This window comes from Oryctolagus cuniculus, chromosome 17, assembly GCF_964237555.1.
Source record: "Oryctolagus cuniculus chromosome 17, mOryCun1.1, whole genome shotgun sequence".
Classification (NCBI taxonomy): domain Eukaryota; kingdom Metazoa; phylum Chordata; class Mammalia; order Lagomorpha; family Leporidae; genus Oryctolagus; species Oryctolagus cuniculus.
Window position 1 is genome coordinate 33699411 of NC_091448.1, and position 23432 is coordinate 33722842.

The 23432-nt window shown below is 62.7% G+C and overlaps 1 protein-coding gene across 18 annotated transcripts in view; it reads right to left on the reverse strand.

Annotated features, from left to right (window-relative positions):
* TSPOAP1 (TSPO associated protein 1) overlaps positions 1-23432 on the reverse strand; it is a 27028-nt gene continuing 3596 nt past the window's right edge. The window contains exons 3-33 of one of the 18 annotated variants that reach the window (XR_001795276.3): positions 23209-23337; positions 22484-22663; positions 21788-21976; positions 20433-20540; positions 20262-20345; positions 19932-20021; positions 19659-19781; positions 19343-19447; positions 17936-17986; positions 17534-17554; positions 16737-16941; positions 15964-16136; positions 14269-14384; positions 13887-13996; positions 9842-10681; positions 9530-9681; positions 8843-9220; positions 8527-8763; positions 7737-7922; positions 6367-7209; positions 5680-5779; positions 5418-5569; positions 4690-4858; positions 4228-4299; positions 3821-3853; positions 3584-3687; positions 3425-3496; positions 3111-3221; positions 2438-2499; positions 2132-2224; positions 1022-1160 (exon numbers count right to left, since the gene is read on the reverse strand). Coding sequence is in view for 13 of the 18 variants with exons in the window: in XM_070060932.1 (XP_069917033.1) it covers positions 981-1160; positions 3111-3221; positions 3425-3496; positions 3584-3687; positions 3821-3853; positions 4228-4299; positions 4690-4858; positions 5418-5569; positions 5680-5779; positions 6367-7209; positions 7737-7922; positions 8527-8763; positions 8843-9220; positions 9530-9681; positions 9842-10681; positions 13887-13996; positions 14269-14384; positions 15964-16136; positions 16737-16941; positions 17534-17554; positions 17936-17986; positions 19343-19447; positions 19659-19781; positions 19932-20021; positions 20262-20345; positions 20433-20540; positions 21788-21976; positions 22484-22663; positions 23209-23337 (5313 nt within the window). In the remaining 5 variants the exon portion in view is untranslated. Of the gene's footprint in view, positions 1161-2131; positions 2252-2437; positions 2500-3110; positions 3222-3424; positions 3497-3583; positions 3688-3820; positions 3854-4227; positions 4300-4518; positions 4600-4689; positions 4859-5417; positions 5570-5679; positions 5780-6366; positions 7210-7736; positions 7923-8526; positions 8764-8842; positions 9221-9529; positions 9682-9841; positions 10682-13886; positions 13997-14268; positions 14385-15963; positions 16137-16736; positions 16942-17533; positions 17555-17935; positions 17987-19342; positions 19448-19658; positions 19782-19931; positions 20022-20261; positions 20346-20432; positions 20584-21225; positions 21768-21787; positions 21977-22483; positions 22664-23208; positions 23338-23432 lie in introns of those variants that run through there. The other 17 variants (XR_001795275.3, XM_002719267.5, XM_008271238.4 and 14 more) reach the window with 17 other exon arrangements.

Genomic DNA, 23432 nt, shown 5'->3' on the forward strand with positions numbered 1-23432 from the left:
TTTTGTGAAAATAGACTTTATTATAATAAAATGTCTTTTTAAACAAACACCCCCACCAGTCCACGCTCCTGGAGACCCAGGTGGGGGTGGGGTCCAGTCAGACGATCTCCCACCATGGCAAAGGAAACATGCAAGAGACGCTCACCCAGGCACGGGCAGGGGCTGGGGGCTGGGGTGGGGGCGCAGCGGCCCCGCCCCACTATGTGTATGTAAGGGGATGTATGAAAATAGCTGCAGAAATCTGTCCTTCCCCCCAGCCCTGGAATCTGACAGAGGCCAGAGGAGAACGATGCAAACGAGAACTTGAATCCAATGAGCAAAATAAGGCAAACCCAGCTCCTGCTTGCTGCCCACTGGCCCCTGGGGCTCGGGGCCAGAAGGCCCTGGGCAGGGCGGTGGAGCACTGTGGGTGGGGGCAGGCCGCTTTGGCAAGGACTTGGCCGCGTGGGGAAGCAGAGGAAGGAAGCTGGACTGAGGCACTGAGTATGTACAATATATACACGGCTCACCGCCTGCCCGCGCAGGGGCCTGGGGAGCATCCGGGGCACACGTTCCTTTGGGGCAGGGAAGACACTATAGGGACGGCCAGAGCCACCACAGGGAATGGGCCCTTTCTCCCCTCAAGCTCCCCAGCCCGGGCTGGGGGGGCCCAAGGAGGGACTTGCACAGTATGGTGGGGAACCAAGAGCAGATGAGCCGGCCAGTGTAGGAGTCTGGAGTCTGGGTCCGGGCCTGGCGTGGCCGAGGTGCTCAGTGGCCGGGGCCACACTACTTACTCGCTGTGAGGCTCAGTTTCCCCTGTGACAGGAGGAAGGGGCCCAGCCGAGGATGCACCTGTAAGGACCCGTCTAGCCCTGACCCTCACCAAGCGCCCCCGTTGTTTACGCAGAAGAGCGGGCGTCCTGGGCCCGGCCGTGACAGCGATGGGGGTCCCGGGGGGCCTCTGGAGGGCTCTGGGGCCTGCGGCATGGGCCACGGCTTCACTCCTTCTTCCCAGAGCCCAGCCTCCTGAGCAGCTGCTTCCCCATGGAGAGGAGGCCCCGGACCGTCTCACTGGAGCCCTGGGGCGGCCCCGGATTGATGCTAGCAGGACTGTCAGCGCCGGGGACACAGGCCCAGCCGGGGAGCCTCAGGGGCCCTGGTGTGCTGCTGACCCAGTCCTAGAACGTGAGAGAGAAGGGGCGGGGTCAGGGAAGATGCCCGCCCCACCCCTGACTCCTTTTCCATGCGGGCTCCAGACCTGAGCCTCCCAAGCCCGCCCTCGTAGCACCTCCCAGACCAGGAGCTCCCTCCCAGGGCCTTCAGGGGGTGTGGCCAGCCCTGATGCACACAGGCCCAAGGGGAGTCCCCCTTGCATGTCCCTGGAGAGGACCACCAGGAAGCCAGGCCCCCCAGGGAGTGCTCTGCAGCCCCACCACCCTCTCCTGGAGGCCTCCCTGCCCTAGCACCCACTTGCCAAATCTCCTGCTCCATGTGAAAGCCTGGGCTGCTCCCTGTGCCTCTGCCCACCCCAGACAGCACTCACCTAAAGACTTGGAGTTGTGCAAACGAGAATTGCGACAAAGTCCTCCTCACCTGTGCTCCCACGTCCCCTCCTTGTCCCTCTGCACCTGGCCCTGCCCTGTCGGCTCTCGCCAGCCAGCCCATGGGTACCCTTTCCTTCCCCTCACCAAACCCCTACCAGCTGACGGTGTGGAGCCAACCACAGAACCCAGAGCAAAGGCCAGGAAACAGGTGCATAGCTGAGGCCCAACCCCTGCCCTCCAAGACCTAGAGGTCAAAGCACTTACTGCCAACTGGCCAGGGCTGCTGCCCAGCTGGGGAGTCCGCCCCCACCACTCCCTCCCAGGGCTCCTCCCACTGCATCCCAGGAGAGCGGGAATGCTGGGAAACAGAGAGGCATGGCTTGGGATTATCTATGGGTTTCAACTATTCAAGCTCCCCTCTTGTCCCCCAAGCAGGCAAAATTGAGAGCCGGAAGGAAACCATGCATCCAATCACCCCATCAGGTGGCCACACAAAAGACAAGGGTGTGGACGCTATTGTTCCTGCTGGCCTCACAGTGCCATCCTTCTTGTCCCCAGTAATAATCACACTATTATAATACGATGGCTATGCAGTATTATAATACCACGGATGAGTCGCAGCTTGGATGTCACATGGTGCTCCACAACCCGCGTGTGCACTGGAACACGAGTGGTCGGCCAATGTGGGACGGCACAGGCTAAGATGACACACATCCCCATGACAGCTGGCATGGCCCAGGCAAGTGCAAGGCCAGAAGGACAGGGAAAGGGAGGGATGACCTTGGACCCAAACCTGGGTCGTGGCCAGATCTCCTCCCCTTGCCTGGAAGCAATGGGTGAGACAATGGGGCCCCTGTCTGATCATGGTGGAGGGGGTCACACAGGACAAAGGGGGCCATCTCCCCACTTACATGTCGCTCTCTCTACATATATCTATCTCCATCTAGCACTGGACTCTTCTCCTCCTCGTTCTCTGAGAACAGGGAACAAAGAGGGGAGATGGGTTACGCACAGACCCGCACGCTCCCGGCCGACAGCAGGTGGCCTGGGCACAGGGCCGGGTCCCGCTTGGCAGAGCCTTTGCATTTGAAACTGCTGCACACAGAAGCCCTGCGTTTCCTTGGTGGGAGTTCAGCCCCCTCACCCAGGCCTTGCCCCTGAGGCTGCAGGCTGCCTTGTATGCCGCCCGCCCCCGAAGCCGCAGGTGGGCCTTGCACGGGGCAGCTGGCTTCAAAAGGCACCAGGGTGGAGGGCGACCCAGCAGGATGGGAACACCCTGAGAGGACAAGGATGATGCTGACAGGTGGAGGGGCAGGGGTCCTTCTGCACACCACCCCCTCACCTGCAGCAGCAGGTCAGGTGACCTGGGGGTCAGGGTCACTGCTCTCACACCTCTGCAGATAGGGGCACACACAGGGAGAGGCTGGGCTGCCCTCTAGAATTAACTCAGGGGTGCCACCCTGTACACAGGGGCACCTGTGTCATTGCCGCAGCCAGGACACCATGCTGACCCTACCACCATTATCACCACCCCCAGCACGGTAGAAACCAAACTGCTGAGCAGGGAGCCAGTTCCTCACTGACCTGAATCTCGGCCTGGGACATCCCAGGCTCTCTGTCTGGGCCTCCCGCCTCGGGCCCAGGGCCCTCCAGGAAGTTGGATGGAACCAGGCCCCTTTGTCCGTTCAATTCCCCCTGGGGAGGAGATGCTGATAAGACTGAGATCAGGAAAGAGGCCGCAGCCTGCCTCCCTGGCCCGGAAGTTCCTGGGGTGCAGCCTGACGCCAACATCACTGTCCAGGGTGACCTGGTCAGTTCCTCCAGGCTACCACTCTAAGAGGGCCTCCCCGAGAGGGCAGCCGAGCTGGGCGGTGCACCGTGTCCCACAGTGCTCTCACATAGTAGAAACCGTCGTCGTCCATGCCCCCGAACACGGTGATGACGTCCCCTGCCCGGAAGGGCAGCTCTGCCTGTGGAGAGAGTGAGAGGCAGGTGTGCGGCCCAAGGCAGCCGGGCCGTCCCTCCCCTTCTGCTGGGTGCGTTCCGGGGATCCTCACCTCCACGTCCATATTGGGGGAGTTCTCCCGGGGGTTGTAGTCAAACGCAGCCACCATGGAGTGCGCAGATTTCAGGCAAGCGGAGGGGACTGGCTGGGGGGGCCCTGTGGGGACAGGGGGAAAAGACTCGGGATTCTCTCTCAGGCCCCGCCCCATAGCACCCTCTGCACTGGAGACCTGACCCCGACTCAGCACCCCCCACCACGTCTTTCCCTGGTCTCAGGGCTCGCTCCTCACCTGGACCGGGTTGGACAGGGTTGTCGGCCTCTGCTGTGGAAAGAGGGTGCCTGTGAGCCCACACCTCCCTCTCCCGAGTTCGTCTCAGGCAGGGAGCGGTGCAGGACAGGCAGGATGCAGCCCTCGCGCCAGGGTGATGAGGGGAGGGATGCTCAGCGGGCATCAGTGGTGCAGTAGTGAATGAAGGCCCAGAGAGGGTGGGGGAGAAGCTCCAGGCTGTGCCGGATTTGGGGAACGGGGTCCCCACTGGCACCGAGCCATCCACGGGATGAGGAGGATGTGGGGGGAGATCTGCCCTCACTGACTGCTGAAACCCCTCAGGTATCTCCCCAAGACTGAGCAGTGCTACCTCCAGCACCCCCCCCCCACAACACACAGGCCCCCAAGGAGAACAAGGTCTTGCCCACCTTTCTTGGCGCGGCGGGGCTTGGGCGGAGGCCCAGCTATGCGGGCTGTGGAGTACACAAAGGGACCGTTTCCTGCCCGAGGAAGGAAGCAGACAGAAAAGAGAAACTGAGGCGAGGAGGTGTGGCGGGGAACAGGACCGTGACTCAGGCACACACCCAGGGCCGTGCCAGGGCTGCTGGGCTTGCTTCTCAACAGCCTTCATCTCCCATCCCCAGCAAAAGCCCCCTCCCCAGGCCTCCGGGAGCCCACAGCACAGCGTAGCGCCAGCGTACTCTCCTACACGGGCCCACCTGCTCAGCCACAGACTCCCGCTCCACGTGGTGGCTTTGGTCTCCGCCGGGCCCTCCTGGAGCCTGGACAAATAAGGCACCCTGGCCACCCGGACACACAGAGCCACTCAGGAGGGTCCGGGCTGCACCTGCTGTGGCGGGAGGCAGGTGGGGAGGAGCGGCAGGTCCTACCTGAGGCCTCGGGGAGGGTCTCTGCAGCCAGGTAGCCCTGCTGGAGCAGCTGCTGCTTCCCCGCGGCACTGTCCACGGCCACCTCAGCCACCATGTTGCAGGGGATGTAGCCCGTGCGGCCTCCGCCTTCACCCCGGTAGAAGCCATCGGCATCCTTGTCCCCAAACACCTGGCGGCGGAGACCAGTTGTCTCGGGAGGCCAGTTGGGCTTGCTCCCTGCACCGCAGGCCCTCAGGCCAGCAGCTCCCGCTCTGGGGGCTGCAGAAGGGCACATGCCACGCTCCTCCTGCTGGCCGTGGGATAGAAATCGAGCAAGGATCACAGGGCTCAGGGAAAATGACTTTCTGTGGCATCAGCGGCCAACGCCCGCAAGGCCTGCTCCCCACCGCACCCCAGCCTGCAGCCCCGGAACCTTGGAGCAGCACAGAGCCTTCAGTCAACACTTGGCAAAATCATGGAGCAGCCTGGTGTTCACGCACTTAAGGCACACGGAATCATAATCCACAGACAAGCCCGTGCGCTGGACACTCACACTGTCCCCATTTTACCAGTGAGGAACCCAAGTAATCTGGGCGAGGTCACAGAGCTAGAAGCGCCAGGGGCAGGGCCCAAGCCCACATGCGCTGGCTGAGGGCGCCACGTCCTGCACCGCAGCTCGGATCCCTTGGGCGCCGGGCAAGACTCCGACTGGGGTTTGGGGCTCGGTGCCTGGAGGGCGGTGCAGTCACCTTCAGGACCTGGCCCTCCCGGAACGGGAGCTCCTCTTCTCCAGCGTCGGGGTTGGGTGACATCGACACGGGGTCATAATCAAACAGGGCCACAAAGACCCTGACAGGCAGGTCCTGGGAAGCCAGTGTTTCTGGAGGGCTCCTCAGAGGGGCTGTGCAGAGGGTTGGGGACAGCACAGTGACTCGATGAGCTCCACTCACAGGGTCAGGAAAGGCGCCCCCACCCCAAGCCTAGCCCGCCCCACCCCAGGCAGGCACTCACCCAGCTCTGTGGCACCTGGCCGGGGGCCCCGGGCCCCTCTCCGCTGGAAGCCCCTCCTCCCAGAGCTGTCCTGCATTCTGGGTTCCCCAGGCTCTGTTGCCTGCAAAGAGACGGTGGCAGAGGGCAGAGGTGACACAGCGTCCTTCCCGTGGGCCCTTGAGTGGGGAGAGGACCCCGCCCACACTCCCCAGCTCTGCCCGTCAGCAGCAGCAGCAGCAGCAGCACAGCACAGCAGAGCAGCAGCACAGCAGTTCTCTCCCAGCCTCCCCAGAGACCCCTGGGGGGCACACAGGATGGGGCCCCAGCCCCCCGAGAGGGGGAGTGCAGTGGAGGGGACTGGACTTGGCTGAGGGGCGTGGAGAGGAGGCCCCCTGGCAATGCCAGGAATAGGTGGCTCTGGCCACGGCGCCACAGTTGGTGTCCTGAAGACAAGGCTAACCCCACAAAGGCAGCCAAAGGTGACGCCCGACGCCCGACGCCCGAGCACTGCGCATCCCAGCTGCGGTCAGCCGAAGCAGCAAAGCAGTGGGAATGTGGGTGGGAGGAGCGCATGGGAGAGCCCGGCGGCCCGGCCCCACCTCTGCGGATGGAGCAGCAGCGTGGAATGGGAGTGGCTAGTAGGCAGCAAGCAGGGCCACCAGCCCACAGCAGGCAGGGGGCTGCCCAGGCTGGGAAGTGGGCACGGACCCGCGAGGGGGGCTCCTTGGCTCTGCCAGTCGTGCTGCGGCCTCTCCGTTCCAGCTCCCCTTTCTCCCAGGCTGGGAGGCGGGAGGAGGGGCTGGGGCCTGGACTGGCCTTCACAGGGCCCCTGGGCCTGGCTCCAGGTACAGTGGCCCAGGCCTCCCCGTCTCCAGGGTAGCAGGAGCTGCTGATGCTGACGCCCCCACTGCCCGCCTCCTGCTCATCGTCGGAGTCATACTCGATGCTGATTTCCAAGCATTTGGGGGAGAGGCAGCTGGCCAGGCCGGATTCCGGGGCCCGGCCTCGCGGGCACCTTCGGGAAGGAGCCAGCCGACCTCTCCCGCCAGCCTCAAGGCCAACCTTGGTGCCCTCAACAACTGAGGAGCCGCCCCTCTCCCGCGTGGGGCCCGGCCGCCCAGGACACTGGGGCCCGCTGCTGCTAAGGAGCCGGCTACAGTGTTCACGGGGGTCTGGAGGCCGCCTGCGGCTCGGGGGCTTCTCCGGGGAGCCCCCTCCTCTCCTCCGGCTGCTTCCGCCAACTACTCCAGGCACGTCCTCCAGGCGGTCCCCGCCCCTGGAGGGCTCTGCAGCCAAGGAACACAGGCCGGGTCCTTGGGGCTGGCCGCCGTCACAGCCAAGCCCCAGCAGAGCAGGTTCAGGCGGCCCAGGGGCTCTGGAAGAATGGCCTGCCCGCCGCTGCTCCTCCTCCTCGTCTTCCTCTTCCTCCTCCTCCTCCTCCTCTGGGATGCTAAAGAGCTCCTTGCTGCAGAACTGCTGGAGGGGCAGCTCCAGGATCTGCTCCAGGATCTCCTCATCACTGTCAGTCTCACAAAAGGGGTCAGGCTGGGGCTGGGGTGGGGGAGCAGTGGAGGGTGGCAGGGAAGAGGGGTCCGTGGGGGGAGAGGAGGGAGGTGTGACCTTTGCCCCCAAATGAGGGCAGGGGTTAGGACAGCCCTACAGCCCTCCCCCAGATTCCTCTAAGAAGAAAGAACCAGAGGGACAGTGGCTGGTCCAGACAGAACCAGGGAGAATTGGAGAATACACCCAAGGAACAGGGGTTTGCCCGCACTGGGCAGCCGCCATGCCTGTCATGGCACAGAGGCCATTCCCAACCCTCCCCCTGCTACAGCCCTGGGCCTGATGGGCTGGAGCCAGAGAAGGCTCAGAAGAAAAGCACTGCCTCCTCCCCCTTTCTCCCCAGGAGGGCAGAGGCCACTTTTAGGCCTATCCACACCTGCTGCTTAAGACAGGGCCCACGCCACACACCTAGAACGCTGCTGGCACTCAGCGGCGGCGGGAGCAGCTGCTGACACAAGGGGCGGAGGCCCTGGCCCGTGAGGTCTGGGGCCCACCAGTCCCCCCCGCAACCCCGTTACCTTGGCCCCACTCTCCCTGGTGCTGTCGCCAGCAACCTGCTTCTGGAAGGAACGGGTCCTAGAACCCAGCTCCTCTTCCTCTTCTTCCTCCTCCTCCTCCTCCTGGATATCTGACAGGTCTGAGTTGCGGCCGTGATCCACAAGGGGGTTCACCAGACGACCCCCGAGCTCTGCCGTGTCCTCCCTCTGCAAGAGGCAAGCAAGGGCAGGGCACCGAGGGGCCGCAGGGCGGCTGTCTTGCCTAGTGGTTAAAACACTGCTTGGGACGCCCACGCGTCTTATCAAAGTGCTTGGGTTAGAGTCCTGACTCCAGCCTCCTGCTAATGCACGCCCTGGGAGGCAGCAAGGGATGGCTCAAGCACTCGGGTCCCTGCCACTCGTGTGGGAGACCCAGATGGAGTTCTTGGATCCCGGATTCAGCTTGGCCCAGCACTGGCTTTGCAGGCATTTGGGGAAAGAACTAGCAAGCAGAGAGGAGCTCTCTGTCCCTCTGCATTTTAAATAAATACAAATAATTTTTTAAAACAAGGTTCCTTGGCAGAGGGAAAAAGAGCCATGCCCAGAGTGGGGTGTGCATGAGGTGGCGGGGGGGGGGGGGGGAGGGAGAGGCCGGAGGACCAGAACCAAACCAGAGAGAGAAAGCTGTGCAGTGAGATGTAACAAAGAAACGGCTGCAGAGCCAGAGCAGGGGCCAAGCCAAGAGGGTGCCCAGATCTGTGCTGGCAGAGGGCAGACACAGGGAGACAGGCCTCGATTGTTTGAGGTGGTCCAGTGGGTCCCCAACCCCTACCTCGGCCCTAGTTCTCAGCGCCGACCCTGCATCTCCTCCGCAGCAGGCCTCAGTACCGGGCGTCCTCTGCACCAGTGCCCCCTGCCTGGAGCAGGGGGCCAGGCAGGCCTCTCTCGCAGTCCACTCAGCTTCCTGCTTGGCCAGGGAGGGAGCCGCAGGGCCAGGGCCTCCCTCAGCCAGGCTTGGCTCGCCGGTGCCCCGCTCTGCAGTGCCCAGAGCAGCTCCCCCAGCTTCCCCCTGGAATGCAGGACACTGAGGACGTGCCCAGCCCCTCCCTCCAGCCTGTACCTGCTCCCAGTCTCCCCAGACAGGGTACCTGGGAGCAAGGCGCTAGCGGTTCCTCTCGGGGTCCCCTTGGCGTCTCTCTGCCAGGGCTTGTTGGAGGCCCCCCTGGTGGATCTTGAGTTCCATGGGGAGCAGGGCACCGGAGGGGAGAGCTGGGGTCTCCAAGCCCTGGGGAGGCCGGAGCAGGAGGTGGTCTGGCCTCTGGGCTAGGTCGTGGTGAGGGGCAGGAGACCCTGGCAAGCAGGCAGGCTGGAGATAGGGCCGAGGCGACAGGAGCGGGGATGGAGTCAGCCGATTCGCCGTGGGGCGACATGGTGCGCACGGTGACCTGGTGGCACACCTGCAGCAGCTGCAGCTGGGACAGCTCCACCAGCACGCTGCCTGCGGTGGGCGAGGCCACCTCCATGATCTGCAGGGCCAAGGGAGCACAGGAGGGAGAGGGAAGGCTGAGCGGCCGAGTGGAGGACGCATCACGCCTCAGCTCAGCCTTCCGCACACCTGATCGCAGTGCTCCTGGCCACATGGTGTCAGTGCTGCAGCCACTTTCAAATCCATCACACGCTGCCCAAGCCCATGCTCTTAACCAATCTGCCACACAGCGCCCAAATGCCAGGGACTGGGCCTCTGGGGGCCAGGTCTAGGAGACCAGGCCTCTGAACACAGCAAGGACCCACATCCCGTTCCCAGGGTCCAGGCAGGTGGAGTCCCCAGGCCATACCTTTTGCCCGTCGGCATAGATGGCATAGCCCGTGACCCGGACACCATTGGAGGTCCCGGCAGCATCGATGGTGACCGGAAGCCAGCTGATGATCAAGATTCCAGGGGAGGGCCCTGGCTCGATCTGCACATCCAGGGGGGCATCAGGTGGGCCTGGGGTAGCAGGGCACAAGACCCACTAACGTTAAGACGCTCCTGGCCAGGAAGTCCAGCCCACTCTGCCACGTCCCCAATGCTGGAAACAGGGCCAGGTGCCCCTCCCACCACCACCCACGGGCCCGGGTTCCGGACGCCAGCGCTCAAGCCCACGCACCTGCCGGGAGGGTGGTGAACTGCAGGGAGGCAGCTCGTAGCTCCGGCTTCTCCCAGCCTGGCTCCCAGGACCCGCGGGGTGGGAGCTGGGCCTCCACTCGGGCCTGGTAGAGTGTGCCAGGCCGCAGGTTGCAGAAGGTGGTCCAGTAGGTGCTGGGGCGGGCAGGCGGACACTCCTCCCCATTGAGGTAGATGGCATGGGCCAAGTTGCTGTTGCCAGGCACCCAGGTGATCTCAGCAGACGTGGCTGTCAGCCTATGGACCCGCAGCTGGCTAGGGACCACCCCAGCCCCGGCACCCAAGGCCAGACAACAGCGCAGAGGGTCCGAGCCGCCCCTGCTGGTCAGCGCCTGCACAGAAACATGCAGGGGCCCGGCCCGCAGGTCCAGGTTCTCAAGCACAGCCTTAGGGGGCGCCCCGGGCCCCAGGGCCTGACGTAGCTCCCCGTTCACGCAGATACGGAAGCCGTGCAGTTCCACTCGCTCCGGCGGCGGCTCCCAGGCCAGCACCACGCTGTGGGCCAGCTGCTTGAGAACCTCCAGGCGGCGGGGATAAGGCACGGCGGGAGGCTCGCCCAGACCCTCGGGCTGGGGGCTCCCACTGAGCTCCTCCGCTGCGGCCTCCTTCTCCTCCTCCTCGGGCCTGGGCTGGCTGCGGCCCCCGCTGCTCTGCCCCCCACTGCTGCTGCCGCCCCCAGCTCCGCTCAGGAAACTGAGTTCGGGGCCTGAGCTGTGGGACAGATCGGCCAGCTCCGGAGGCAGGGAGGTCAGGAGGTCGTCATCGGACACGCGCTCGACAAAATTGGAAGGGACCAGGCCCCGTCGGCCATCCATGAGCTCCCCTGGCAGAGGAGGGACAGGAAGGGGTAGGGAAGGGGAAGACAAAGAGAGAAAGAAATTCGGTCCAGCGAATGTATGAGGGCAGCGGCAAGTCAGCCTGTACCCATGTGTGCAGCTACAAGGACGGGCACTGCCGTCGCCCTGAGGGTGGCGTCAGGGTTCTGGTTATCTAGAGTGAAGCTGCTTCCAGTTCACCAGGCCGAGATTTATTAACAAGCAGAGTCTGATTCAGGCAGGGCGGAGCTGAGCCCTCGTCTCACCAGGCTCCGGGCAGGGCTGACGCTGGCAGGATGTGGAAGGACCAGGCTCTATGGGGCACGTATGAATAGAGCACACGCAGCCCAGTGGTAGCAGCTGTGGGCCTGTTTACTGTGCTAGTCTTCGAGAGCTATCGGGTCAAGTTGAAGAAACACAGTGACGCTCCCATAGCAGATTTTATACAGGCCCGAGGATTGGGGCCAGGATGGGGGGGCCTCGACTTCCCTCTGGGAGAAACAGCCAGCCAGCTGGGCAGGGAGAGCCACCCACCACTATGGGCAGGGAAGGGAGCGGGAGGGACGTGTCTGCCGGAGACTGGAGTCCCTGTGGGTGCTGGGACCCACACAGGCCCCTGTCTACGAGCAGGACCAGCGGTCAGCTTGGCTGCCTGCGTCAGTCTGGAAGGTGCAGGCAGCGTGTCTGGGGGTGGTGTCTGAGGGACGTAAGGAAGAAAGGAGCTAGGCACACAGCACGTCACATCACAGGCACGTTAAAGAAGGAAAAAGATCCTCAGGGAACAGCTGGGAGGAAGGGGACGTGGAGGCCAGGGTTCAGGGCAGGGGTGGGGGTCAGCCGAACTGAGTGCAAGGGTGCCTGGCAGCCATTGCCCCCCCCCCCCGCTTGTGCAGGAGAACCAAAAAAAAGTAAGGAAACTTAATTTAAATAAGGATACAATATGGAATCTCAATAAATTAGATCATGGGCTGGCCCTGTGGTACAGTGTGTTAAGCCTCCGCTTGGGATGCCTGCATCCCATATTGGAGAGCTGGTCAAGTTCAAACTCCTCTGCTTCCCATCCAATTTCCTGTTAATGAGCCTGGGAAGGTAGCAGAAAGTGGCCCAAGTACTTGGGTCCCTGCCACTTAAGTGAGAGACCCGGATGGAGTTCATGGTTCCTGGCTTTGGCCTGGCTCAGCCCTAGCTGTTGCAGGCATTTGGGTAATGAACCAGCAAATGGAAGATATCTCTCTCTCTCTCTCTCTCTCTCTCTCTCTCTCTCTCTCTCTCCTCCCTCCCTCCCTCCCTCCCTCCCTCCCTCTGTCAAATAACTAAATAAATATTTTTAATTAGAACATATAATTTATGATCTGATTACAATGAGTAGAATGGCAGTCATCCAAATATGTCTTAATCTCTAGACACTGTGAGCGTGACCTTATTTGGAGAAAGACCTTTGCCCATGCATTTATGTGAAGGATCTTTTTTTTTTTTTTTTTTTTTTTTTTTTTTTTTTTTATTTGACAGGTAGTTACAGTGAGAGAGAGAGAGAGAGAGAAAGGTCTTCCTTCCGTTGGTTCACTCCCCAAATGGCCACTATGAGCGGCGTTGCACGGATTGGAAGCCAGGAGCCAGGTGCTTCTCCTGGTCTCCCATACGGGTACAGAGCCCACGCCCTTGGGCCATTCTCCACTGCCTTTCTAGGCCACAGCAGAGAGCTGGAGTGGAAGAGGGGCAACCAGGACCAGAACCCAGTGCCCATATGGGATGCCGGTGCCGCAGGCAGAGGATTAACCAAGTGAGCCATGGCGCCAGCCCCACATGAAGGACCTTGAGACGAGATCATTGCAGATTATCTGGGTGGGTTCTAAGTCTAACAAGCGTCCTCAGAAGAGACAGAGACCCAGAAAGAAGAGGCGCAGGCAAGGGGGCCACGGACACAGACGTCTGAGTGACGTGGTCACAGCCACGCAACACCTGGCACCACCAGAGGCTGGGACAAGGGCAGGGACTCCCCTGGGGCCACGTGGCTGGGGGGCATGTGTTAGGGCAGCCCTGGGAAGCTGATGTGAGCACTAGAACTACAGCGCAGCTAAAGCCGGAGCCCTGGCACCATGCAAATCTACAGCCCGCAAGGTGGCAGCTGAGCCTGGGCCCAAGCTGGAAACGCAGGCCACTGAGAACGGTGAGGAGCAGCCCCGTGGCTAAAGCTGGACGGGGAAGATGGGATCCTACGCCCAGCTCTCCACAGCCCTTGCCATCCAGCCCCATGTACCCTGACTGTACAGTTCAAATTCTCGTCATCTGGGGTGAGTTTATCCTGAGGCTTCTGCCACCTCCCTCCAAAAAAAAGGTATTTAGGATTGTCTTTGCTTTGCTTTTTCCCTGGGAAGCTACTTAATCCTGCTCTTCAGAATCTGCTCCTCTGGGGAATTTAGCTGTTTGAGCCTCAAAACCAGATATCGCCATTCCCAGTGGGTGCCCAAGGCAAGCTGCTGAGCAGGCTCTGGGGTGTCTCTCCCCGGCCCTGGGCCAGGCGGCCCCAGGGGAGTCCCTGCTGCCTCCCACTAATCCCTTTCCTGGGCCCTCTATGTGCACTTGCAGTCCTCGCCCTGCCCCGTCTGTGCCTCACCCAGGCCCTACCCAGGGTGGTCCCCCTCACTGCTGAGGGTGCAGCCCGGCACCTAGGCCAAGGCCAGCCTGGGGAAGTCTCCCTGGCCATTCCTTCCACAGGCCCTGCCCTGCTGCCCGGTCTCAGTGGGGCACCTACCACACTTGCCTCATGAGCCCTGTGGCTACCCCATGGCAACTGGAGAGCCTTCGTGAAGCTCCCGTGCTAACACTTGTCTACACCTTCGCCTGAACTCGAGACCCGATTTTCTCCTCCCCGTACCTGAGTGGCATCCAGCATCAAATCTGTGCTACGTGCCCGACCTTGAGTGTCTCCAGGGCTGAGCACGGCCTGCCCCCGACTACCAGCACACAAAGGAATCACGACAGAACTCCCCACTGGCCTGGCCTGGCCTGGCCTGCTTGAGGCCAGATCTCTGGTGAGGCCCAGTGTTCCCTTCTTCCTCTCTCCCCACGGGCAGCCAGGTCTCCACATGCCTCTTAGCCAAGTCTGAAAAGTATGGTAGGCCGAGCGAGCTGGGGAGAGGGGGCATTTGAATGGAGGGAACCGGGGCTCATTAGCAACGGAATGGACAGCACGACCCCCTACTGCTGTCATACCTTCAAAAAACCCATCCTCGTCCATGCTTCCGTAGACATAGATGTACTCGCCAGCTGTCAGCGGCAGCTCTGCCTCTGGATTCTCATTGGGGCCCTCGAAGGGGTTGTAGCTGTCGGAGGAGGAACAGAGGAGGGGGAGGAGGGAGGTGGAGTCCCATGCCTGCCTTCCCTCCCCCACTGTCATTCACGGAGACCGGCCAACCACCTTAGCCAGTGCAGTGCTCATGGTGCCTGTCTTGCCCCAGTGAGATCACGAGATCATATCCCACTGGGGTCTCTGTGCTGTCCCCACCACCTCCAGACGTCTCTGTCCCAGCCCCCTCCTCCCATCCACCCCAGATGCTGAGTGGGGGGCAAGGTGAGATGAGGGTGAGAGGCTCACCTGTAGCGTGCCAGGAAGACCTGGATCCTGGCTCCTCCCCGGCCACCCTCCGGTGCTGCTGGGAGCAGGGAGACACTGTCTGCCTCCAGCTCTTCCACCTCGCTGGCGGTATCCACCTGGGGGCAGACAGAAAGGGCTGGCTCCTCTCCAAGGCCCTGGGCCAGAGGCAGCACGGGCAGGTCTCCAGGCTGGAGGAGGAGCACCCCACACTCTGAGGAGGGAAGATGAGCGCATGCGTGCTGGACAAGGCCAGCAGCAAGGAGCCCCCAACAACTTCGAGATCAGGTCTTGGGCCGGCAGGTCCTGGATGAGCCCAGATGCCCTGGGCAGGGTGCGTGGGGCGAGCCTGCAGCCTGGACACAGCTGCAGCAAAGCCAGTAAATAAGGTCGTCGCCCCCCACCCACCGCCAATGTAGGGAGCGGGTGTCATTGGTACAAACGCAGCAAAGCACCCCAGTTATAAGGAGCTGGAAGCAAGGAGGCAGGAAGTGCCTGGAGAAGTCCCTGCCTCTCACCTGGCCACACTACTACGGCGGTTTAGCCCTGGAGCTCAGAACTTCCTGTCCACTTGCCTAGCCCACGTCTTAGAGTGCCCCTGATCCTCCGACCCTAGTTCAGATTGCTGGGGCTGGCCTGGGAACAGGCTTTCTTATCTTTTCTGCCAAGGCCTGGCACCAGCAGGCAGCCCCTCATTGCCATCTCCAAAGCCAGCAGCAACTTCCTTTCCCATCAGGGGGCAGTAGAGGCCCGGGGCGGTTTCTACCACTTTCTGAAACCCTGGAGAGCAGAGCTGCTCCTGATCTGCCCCCTTCGTTTTCTGGGGTTTATAGGTAGAACAAGGAACGAGAGGATCAAAAGAGCTGTGAGTGACGGCCAAGAAAGATGATCACAGCAGCCGCGCTTTGGGATCAGCCGGGTGTCCCCATGAAACAGACACTCTGCTCATGGTTTTGTAGGTCATCTGGATTCACAAGCACCTCAGAAGGCGGTTCATTAGCCCCGGCATTCAGATCACGAAACTGAAGCCCGGGTCAGCGCTGTGGCATAGTGGGCTAAGCCTCTGCCTGCAGCACCCACATTCCATATGGACACCGGTTCAAGTCCCAGATGCTCCTCTTCTGATCCAGCTCTCTGCTATGGCCCGGGAAAGCAGTAGAAGATGGCCCAAGTCCTTGGGCCCCTGCACTCACAGGGGAGACCAGGAAAAAGCTCCTGGCTCCTGGCTTCGGGTCAGCCCAGCTCTGGCCGTTGTGGGCATTTGGGGAGTGAACCAGTGTGTGGAGACCTTTCTTTGTGTCTCTCCCTCTCTGTTAACTCTACCCCTCAAATAAGCAAATAAATCTTTTTTAAAATTTCAAAAAAAATTACACTAAAAAGAAAAGAAAGAAAGAAACAAGCCCAGTAAAGGTCAGGGGCTCCTCTAAGACAGAGCTGGGATTTCAGTCCTGGTGGCTGTTTCCCACGTGCTCTGCCACAGCCAGATCCCAGCACTGCCGTATCTCCAACAGCCAACCACGGCCTCCCAGGGCTGCCGGAGGGTGGGGCTTGCAGCAGGCCCTGGAGAGCGGGAACAGGCTCCACCCGAGCTCCCTGACCACAGTGGGCAGTCCACTCCCAGCTCCTGGGGGCCTGGGGAGGTCACAGCCACCTGTCTCTCCCTCTCCCCCAAAACCAGTGCCCCTCCCCAGTACTGACCTCGGGCGTAGGGCATGACTTGGGGCTGTTGTGGACAGATTCGGAGCGAGAGGAGTTGGAGAGAGACTCGGCTTTCTTGGCTGACCTTCGAGGGATTCCAATGAGAGTGGCAGGGGCGGGCTCAGAAGACTTTGGGGTGCAGCGCCCTGGAGAGCCTGGCGGGAGGTCAAGGTCTAAAGAGAAGACGGCAGGTGGGCTGGGGGTGTGTGGCCTGAGGTGGGACCCCAGAGACAGGGCGGAGCCTCTTGGATTATGGGAGTCAGGCCCTCCAGATCCAAGTTTCTTTCCATAAGGGAAATTGACTGAGCAGAGATGCAGGAGACTCACAACTGTGATTTCATAAGCTCTAGAGAGCAGCTGCACGCGATGCATGTGTTACAGCATAGGGCCTCCTGGCTTATAAACCGGAGGGTACACAGCTGCTCACGATCACACGGCTGCTGAGTGAAGGGAGCTGGGACCCCCAGATCTGACCTCTCCCAGGCCCTGACTTCTCACAAGGCCACGCTGCCTGCTGCCAACTTACCGTCCAATTCCCAGCCATGACCACAGAGGTCTTGTTGGCGGGGAAGGAAAAGGAGCCTGGGATGCCTGGGCCAGACTCCAGAGCAGTCGCTCCTGTGGGCTCTGCTTTCCCCCATCAGAGCCCGGTTCTGGCCAGGCACGGCTCTAACTTGCTCTGTAACGTTGGATGAGTTGCTGTCCTCTGCTTCTCACCTCCCTGCTCTTTAGGCCCCGGGATCCCAGGTCAGCGTCTCTGCAGTCTGCCTTACCTTTGGGGCCAGACCCCTGGCAGGGCTGGGGGGTAGAGCAGCAGCAGGGGGGTGGTGGCTGGTCTCCGAGGGCACCACAGCCCAGAGCGGATGTGAGCAGATCCAAGGGGCCAGGGTGCAGGCGGAAGGCCTGGAGCTCCTGCGCCAGGAGGCTGAAGCGCTCGGTTTGGCTCCGGCACTGCTCCTCGAGCTCTCGAACCCGGGCCTGCGCCAAGACCCACCATGAGCCACCAGGCCTGGCAAAGCTGCCCGGTGCCAGCCTGTGCCATCACCACACCAGGCTTCAGTGCACACCCACCCAACCCTCGGCCGGGCTTGCTCCCACTGCCCTCAACGGTGTCTGAGTTGAGGGCGAAGTCCAGGGCTGTGGGACATCACTGCTGGCCAGCACTGTCATGTCAGCCCCGCCCCTCACCACCCTCCCACCGCCGACAACCAAATCCCTGCCCACAGCAAGGACAGACAGGAGCCGGGGACACTTTGAGATGGAATCGGGCCAGTTCCCCAGAAGGCATCCAGAGAGTCCTGAGCTCCGGGGCTTGCTCCTGGCCAACACCCCCAGCACCATGAGCCAACTGGTAATGAGCGGAGGGCAGCCCCACCCCACGTCGGCCAGACACAGCCGCAGGCCTGGGAGGAGGGGACCCCAGCCCACCTAAGGATTCCCGGGTCTGTGCCAGTGATGCCCACTCTGTTGGACATGAGAGCCGGGGCTGCTTTGGCCCCAAGGGAAGAGCCGCAGCTCGGCCAGCCCAGAGAGGTGTGGGGAGGGGGGCGGGGGGACCCGGGGGCTGTACCTGCATGGAATCCAAGGTGGACTGCGGCAGGGAAGGAAAGTGCAGAGGACAGGTTAGAACCCTTAGCCCTGTAGGTCACCGACCCGGGGAGGGAGGGAGAAAGAGGAGCCGCTCAGGGCACTCCAGCCAGTTAGCTCCCTGGGCTGACTCAGCAGTGCCCAGCTGGAAGGAGGCTGAAGGCAGCCCCCGGGGGTGGCAACGGAGGCTGCTGCCCCCAAGCCCAGGAGCCCCCCAGCCCTGCCAGGCCCCAGCCGGAGAAATGGGCCCATGGCGGAGGGTCTCCCCCAGGCCCTGGAGCATTTGAAGGCCCCTCCTACAACCCGCTGTCCATCACAGCAGCTATCTAAAGCCACCGCCTCCCTCCCAAGGTGGGGGGACTGGTGGCCTCCTCCGGGCCCCTACCTCCAGCAGCTGCACGGCGCCTTCATGTTCCCTCTTGGCTTCTGCCTGGGCCTGCAAGTGGGAGGAGGCAGAATGCGGGAGGGGGTGGAGGAGGGGAGGAAATAGCGGGTGGCGAGACAAGGCTCGAGAGAGAAGGAGAGGGCGCCGGGGAGGGCGGTGGCTGAAGGGTTTCTCCCTCCCTGGCTCCCACCCTGGACGAGATCTTAGACCAGAGGCAAAGGGGCCAGGCAGCTGCTGTGCCTGACCGCTTCCCTCTCTGTCTGGAACTCCACCCTCCTGGTTTCCTCCTTCCTAGTCTCTCTAGCCTGCCCTTTGTCTTCTCCAACTTTGAAGGTCAGGGTGCCCAGGACACTGTAATGGGCCATTCTTTGCCCTCCCCTCTCTCCCAAGGGGGTCCCATCTAGTCACGCAGCTAAACACACCAAGGACTCCAAATACCTCCCAGAACCGCTCCTCCCCACCCCCACACTCACACACCCAATTGTCCACGGCCACGGCCACCTGCATGTTTAACACGCAACACGGACTTGACCAAGGCAGAGCTCAGAACTTGGGACTCCCGGGCCTCCCAGATCTGCTGCCCTGTCCCCTCGCCCACCCCCAGCAGGTGCACACAGCAAATGGTGACACAGGAGGGACTCAGCTGTAACCCCACCGTCAGTCTTGTCAGCTCTGTCCCCAGACTCCATTCTGAGTCTGCCCACTTGTCCCCGCTCTGCAGACGACCCGTCACCTGCGCCCGGACCACTGCCAGCCCCGGCGTTCCCTGCTCCACGCCTGCCTCCACAGAGCAGCCACACAGCGCCAACAATGTGCTCTTCGACAGTTACCAACCAGATCCTGTTACTCCCCTGCTTAGATCTTTGAAGTGCCACATACAACAGCCTCTACCCGTTCATAGTGCAAAACACCCACACTCTTGCCGCGGCCTGGACACCCCAAAGCTTCTGGCTCTTTCCTGCTCCTTGGCACCCCTTGCCGTATCCTAACTACACTGGTCCCAGATCCAGCTCTCCCCGACCACAGAGCACCTGCACAGCCATTCCTCCCACCTGGCCTGCCCTCCCCTGGCCCTCCTGGCTGGCTCCTTCTTGCCCTTGAGGTCTCAGCTCACTCGTCGCTTCCACAGGGAGGCCTGCCCTGTTGACCTCCTTAAAGTGGCTCCTCATCCAGTCCCAGTCACTGTCGCATCAGCCTGCTCATCTCCCCCATCTCGCTGTCGGTGTCTGGAATCGGCTCATTCAAGGATCTGCTTATTAGCTGCTTGGACAGGACTTGGTCTTTCTTCACCACTGTCTCACCCAGCACCTAGCACAGGGCCTGGCACACAGCAGGTGCTCCACAGACGCCAGTCGGGCGGGTGAGGGGGTGGTGAGGTGGTGGCGCTTCCCTCACTGCTGCCCATACCTGCTGCAGCCTCTGGACCTCCTCCTGCTTCTCCCGCAGGCTGAGCCGAGCCTGCTCATGCTCCACCTCCAGCTGCTGCCGCCGCTGGGCCACCTCCCGCATATGCTGAAGCACAAGACCCTGGGTCAAGGCCAATGTCCCCAGCTCCAGTTTCTACAGAAAAATCTTAAGACGAGGGAGCCTTGGGTACCATTTGCTCCACACCCCCTCTGGGAAAGGGGACTTGGGCTGGAGGAGGGGGGCTGGCAGTGCCACACACAGGCCACATCTGCTGTCCCAGGGCCCAGTGCCCTCCCCTAAACACGCAGGCCCTCACCTTCAGCACCTGCTCCAGGCTCTCCAGCTTGCTCTGCAGGCCCTGACTCTTGCGAAGGGCTGAGTCCCTCTCCTGCGTCACCCCCAGGAGCTGGCCCCTCAGCTCCGCATTCTCCCACTCCACCTGGCAAGGGGGCAGCGGCAGGGAGCTGGGCGTGTGGCCTTGTCCCACCAGCTCCCTCACCAAGGGGAACAGAGCTCTGTATACCCGACCCTAGGCACGTGCCCCTTGTTGGGGGCCCAGGCCCTTAGCGCACGCGGGCAGAACTGGCACCTGCTCCTTCTCTGTGGCTCTCCCGTGCAGCCGCGAGTTCTCCTCCGCCAGGCGGGCATTCTCGTTCTGGGCTTCTCTCAACTGCAGCTCCTGGGGCAGGGGCATGGGAGCTCTGTGGAGGGTGCCCAACACCCACGGCGCGCCTCTCCCCACAGACAGTCCCCTGCCCGCCCAGGCAGAGCCTTCCTCCCCTGCATCAGCCAGGAAAGGAAAGCCTCGCGGAGCACGCGGAACAGTGGGGTCTCGCAGTGGGCAGAGGGGGTGACGGCAGCACTGACCACTGACCGGGAGCCCCCCGCCTGGCCGCCCGGGCGGCCCTCCAGAGCTCACCAGCTCCTCACATCGCCTCTGCTTTTTCCGGGCTTCCTGCTCCAGGCTCTCGCATTTCTTCCGCTTCTTGCTGAGCTCCGACTCCTGTGGGGTCAGAATCCAGGGCTCCTCATGGGGGAAGGCAGATCTGCCCATGGCGGGTCACCTCCAGCCTCCACCCTGCGCACTTACCAGCTGCTGCACCCTCTGCTGTTTCTCTGGCTCCCCTAGGACCACCGCTGGGTTGTCCACATCCTGCTGGGATGCGGCCTGGAAATGCCCAGGGGCAGGGGCTGGCACCTGAAACAGGGCCCCAGGGCAGCCTGCTCCCAGCCTGGCCTGCCTGTAGAGATGTGGGGAGTGGGGGGGTGGGGGGAAACGGGGTGTCCCCACCTCATGGTACAGTGAGCAGCAAGACCCCTGCCAGGGGAGAGGGGAGCTGCCTGGCCACCCCCTCCCACCATCTCCAGCTGATGTAGAAGTCTAGAGGCTGCCCCTGGTGCCCCTACACTGTAAGTGCTTTGAGATCCTGGGACCTGCCTGTGCCCTGAGAGACAGCTCCTTTATCCAGGCCAAAGCTTTCCCTTTTTAGCTTCCAGCAGCAGCCCTGCTCTGTACTCAATAACTGTCCTGGGTGTCCTTTAGGAGAGCGGGCAGAGAGCTAGGAGACTGCTCTGGCCCCGGGGGATACCGTGTTCCCCGAGCTAGGGGGTTTGGATCACCCGAATCTAGGCTTGGCCTAGAGCGATGCAAGCCTGGCCAGACCCCTCCCTGGCTCCTCCAAGCCCACCCCTATCCCATTTCCATTTATCCACACAAACCTCAAGAGGGCAAGGGGCTTGAAGGGAGCTGCCTCGCTCTCCCTGGGCCAGGCAGAGGAGCAAAATCTGAGCAAGAAGCACCCCCCACCCAGAGGCCCTGGTACCACCGGGTCCCCTCCTCCCATCCCTCTTCCCAGAAGGAGGTGGGCCTACGTGCTGCCCACCTGGGATGATGGAGAGGAGCCAGACCCCGAAGTTCAGGGGGTCTGGAGAAGGTTCCTGGCCCTGGGGACAAGGGCCGCCTGAGCCCCAGCGCAGGGAGGGTCGCCTGTACCTGGAGCCCGGGCAGATGCACCGCCGCCCCCAAGAAGCCGGGGCCAGGCCTGGCGGGCCGGACCGGCTCTGAAGGGGGCGTCCCCGCTCTACCGCGGCGGCGGGAGGAGGCAGCGCGGGCTGGGCCCCGGGCGGCTGCCAGGGCAACCAGGGATTTGCTGCCGGGCCGTACCACTGGCGGCGCGGCAGGGGCGGCCGGGCGGGCCCCGCAGGACGCAGGTCTCCGGAGGGCGGAACCCCGGAACACTCGGGGGCGGGCGCGGCACAGGTATGAGCTCTTGTGGCTTGGAGAGGGCCTTGCGCCAGGTCGGGAAAGCTCTCCAGACATTGGGAGTGCGCGCACGGCACCACAGGGTTCGCCGGGCTCTGAGCGCGATGCAGGGGGAGATCCTGGGGTCGCTCCCACCCCTCACCTGCACACACCCACACACCTGCCCTGGCGCCGACGCTCACCTCTCCCGGGGCCCCAGGGGCCGGTGCCCCTGCTCTGGTGACCGGGACTGCGGGGCCTGGAGGCCGGGGCGGCGGAGGTGGCCCCTGCTGGTTGCGCAAGGCGATCTGCCTCTGCAGCCGCAGCACCTCCCGCTGCGACTCGCGCAGCAGCCGATCGAAGTCCCGCACGTGGAGCCACTGGGGACCCTCCTGGGAGTGAGGGCACAGAGAGGAAAGTCAGGCCTAACCCCAAGCCGTCCCTGGCGGAGCCCGCCCTCCACCTGGCCCAGGCACGGAAGCGTGCGCGTCCTCCCATCTATACATGCCTTGTCGTTTGTGCGTGCGTTTGCAGGCATATGCCTCTGCTAGCCTGTGCGCAAACAGCCGCCGCAACTCATTTACGGGGCGCTCACGGCGTGCCGGGCACTGTGCTACATGCCTGGTGAGCATTCCTCCACGCCAGCGTGAAGTGTGTGTGCCTTCATTCAGACACGCTGGCACAGCCCCCAGCCTGGAGCTGCAGAAATGCCCAGGTCTGGGGCGGATGGCTCCACCCCCTTCAGTTCAGGCTCATTCCTCCCTCCACCTGGGCCGTTGCCAGGGGAACCTACTCTCCAGCAGCCTCCACCTCCCCGTGTCATTTGCATCTCATTAACATCTCGTCCGCATCCCACAGGCTGGGTGGAGCGGGAAGGGGTGAGCGGGGCCTCCTCGCACCTTGCCCACCAGGGTGAGCCTGGCCTGCAGCTCCCTGCACTCCCGCTGCAAGGAAGCAATCTGCATGTCCTTGGCCAGCAGTGCGCTGGCTGTCTCGCTGAGGTCCCGGGCTCGCTGGCGGGCTAGGGCCTTGTGACACAAGTCCAAGCTGGCTCCCGGGTGGGGCAGAGGGGCACTCACCTAGCCAGAGGAGGGGTAAGGCCAGGGGTCACCTGAGGCCTGGGGGCTCTTCTCCCACTCCCCAGCTAGTCCTGAATGAGGCAGTGCCAGGATGAAAACCTGGAAGCCTGGCCCCCTGCTTCTGGATCCTGCCTAGGGCCTCAGTCCGCCTCAACCCGGCAGTCACCAAATGGGACTGAAAGGGTTAACTGCACCTCTTACTTTAGGTCCAGAGGATGCTGCCACAGTGATGGGTCTCATCCCTCCCCCACTCCAGCTCTGCACCCTGCATGAGCTCAGCAGGAGGCTGCAGCCGGCCCTGCACGTGGTAGTCCGGCTTCCTGCTCCCAACCTGCCCTGGAACCTCCCCGCCAAGGCCTCCTCTCCCTCCTGTGGCTCCAGATACCTTCAGCTTCCTCCCGGGCTGGCGTTTGCCCTCCTGCACTCCAGCGCCTGGATCCCTGCTTCCCTGCTTTCCTGGGTGCTAAGCATCTCTGATTGCAAGCCCCAGCCCCTCAGGCCCTGCCCCTGCGACCCGGCCTCCACCCAGCAGGCTCCTTCCTCACCACCCGCAGGTTCGTTTCGTGCAGCTTCCGTGCCCTCTCCTCCAGGCGCTTGGCAATGACCGCCAGCTCGGCGTTCTTCCGCTTCAGCCTCCGCACTTTCTCCTCCGTCTCGGGAAAGCTGCTCTTTCTCTAACAAGGGGTCAGCCAGAATTGGGGCATGTGGGGAGCACCCCCCCACAAACCCAATCCTAACTGCTCAGGCCTCGGGCGGGAGCCCTGGACTC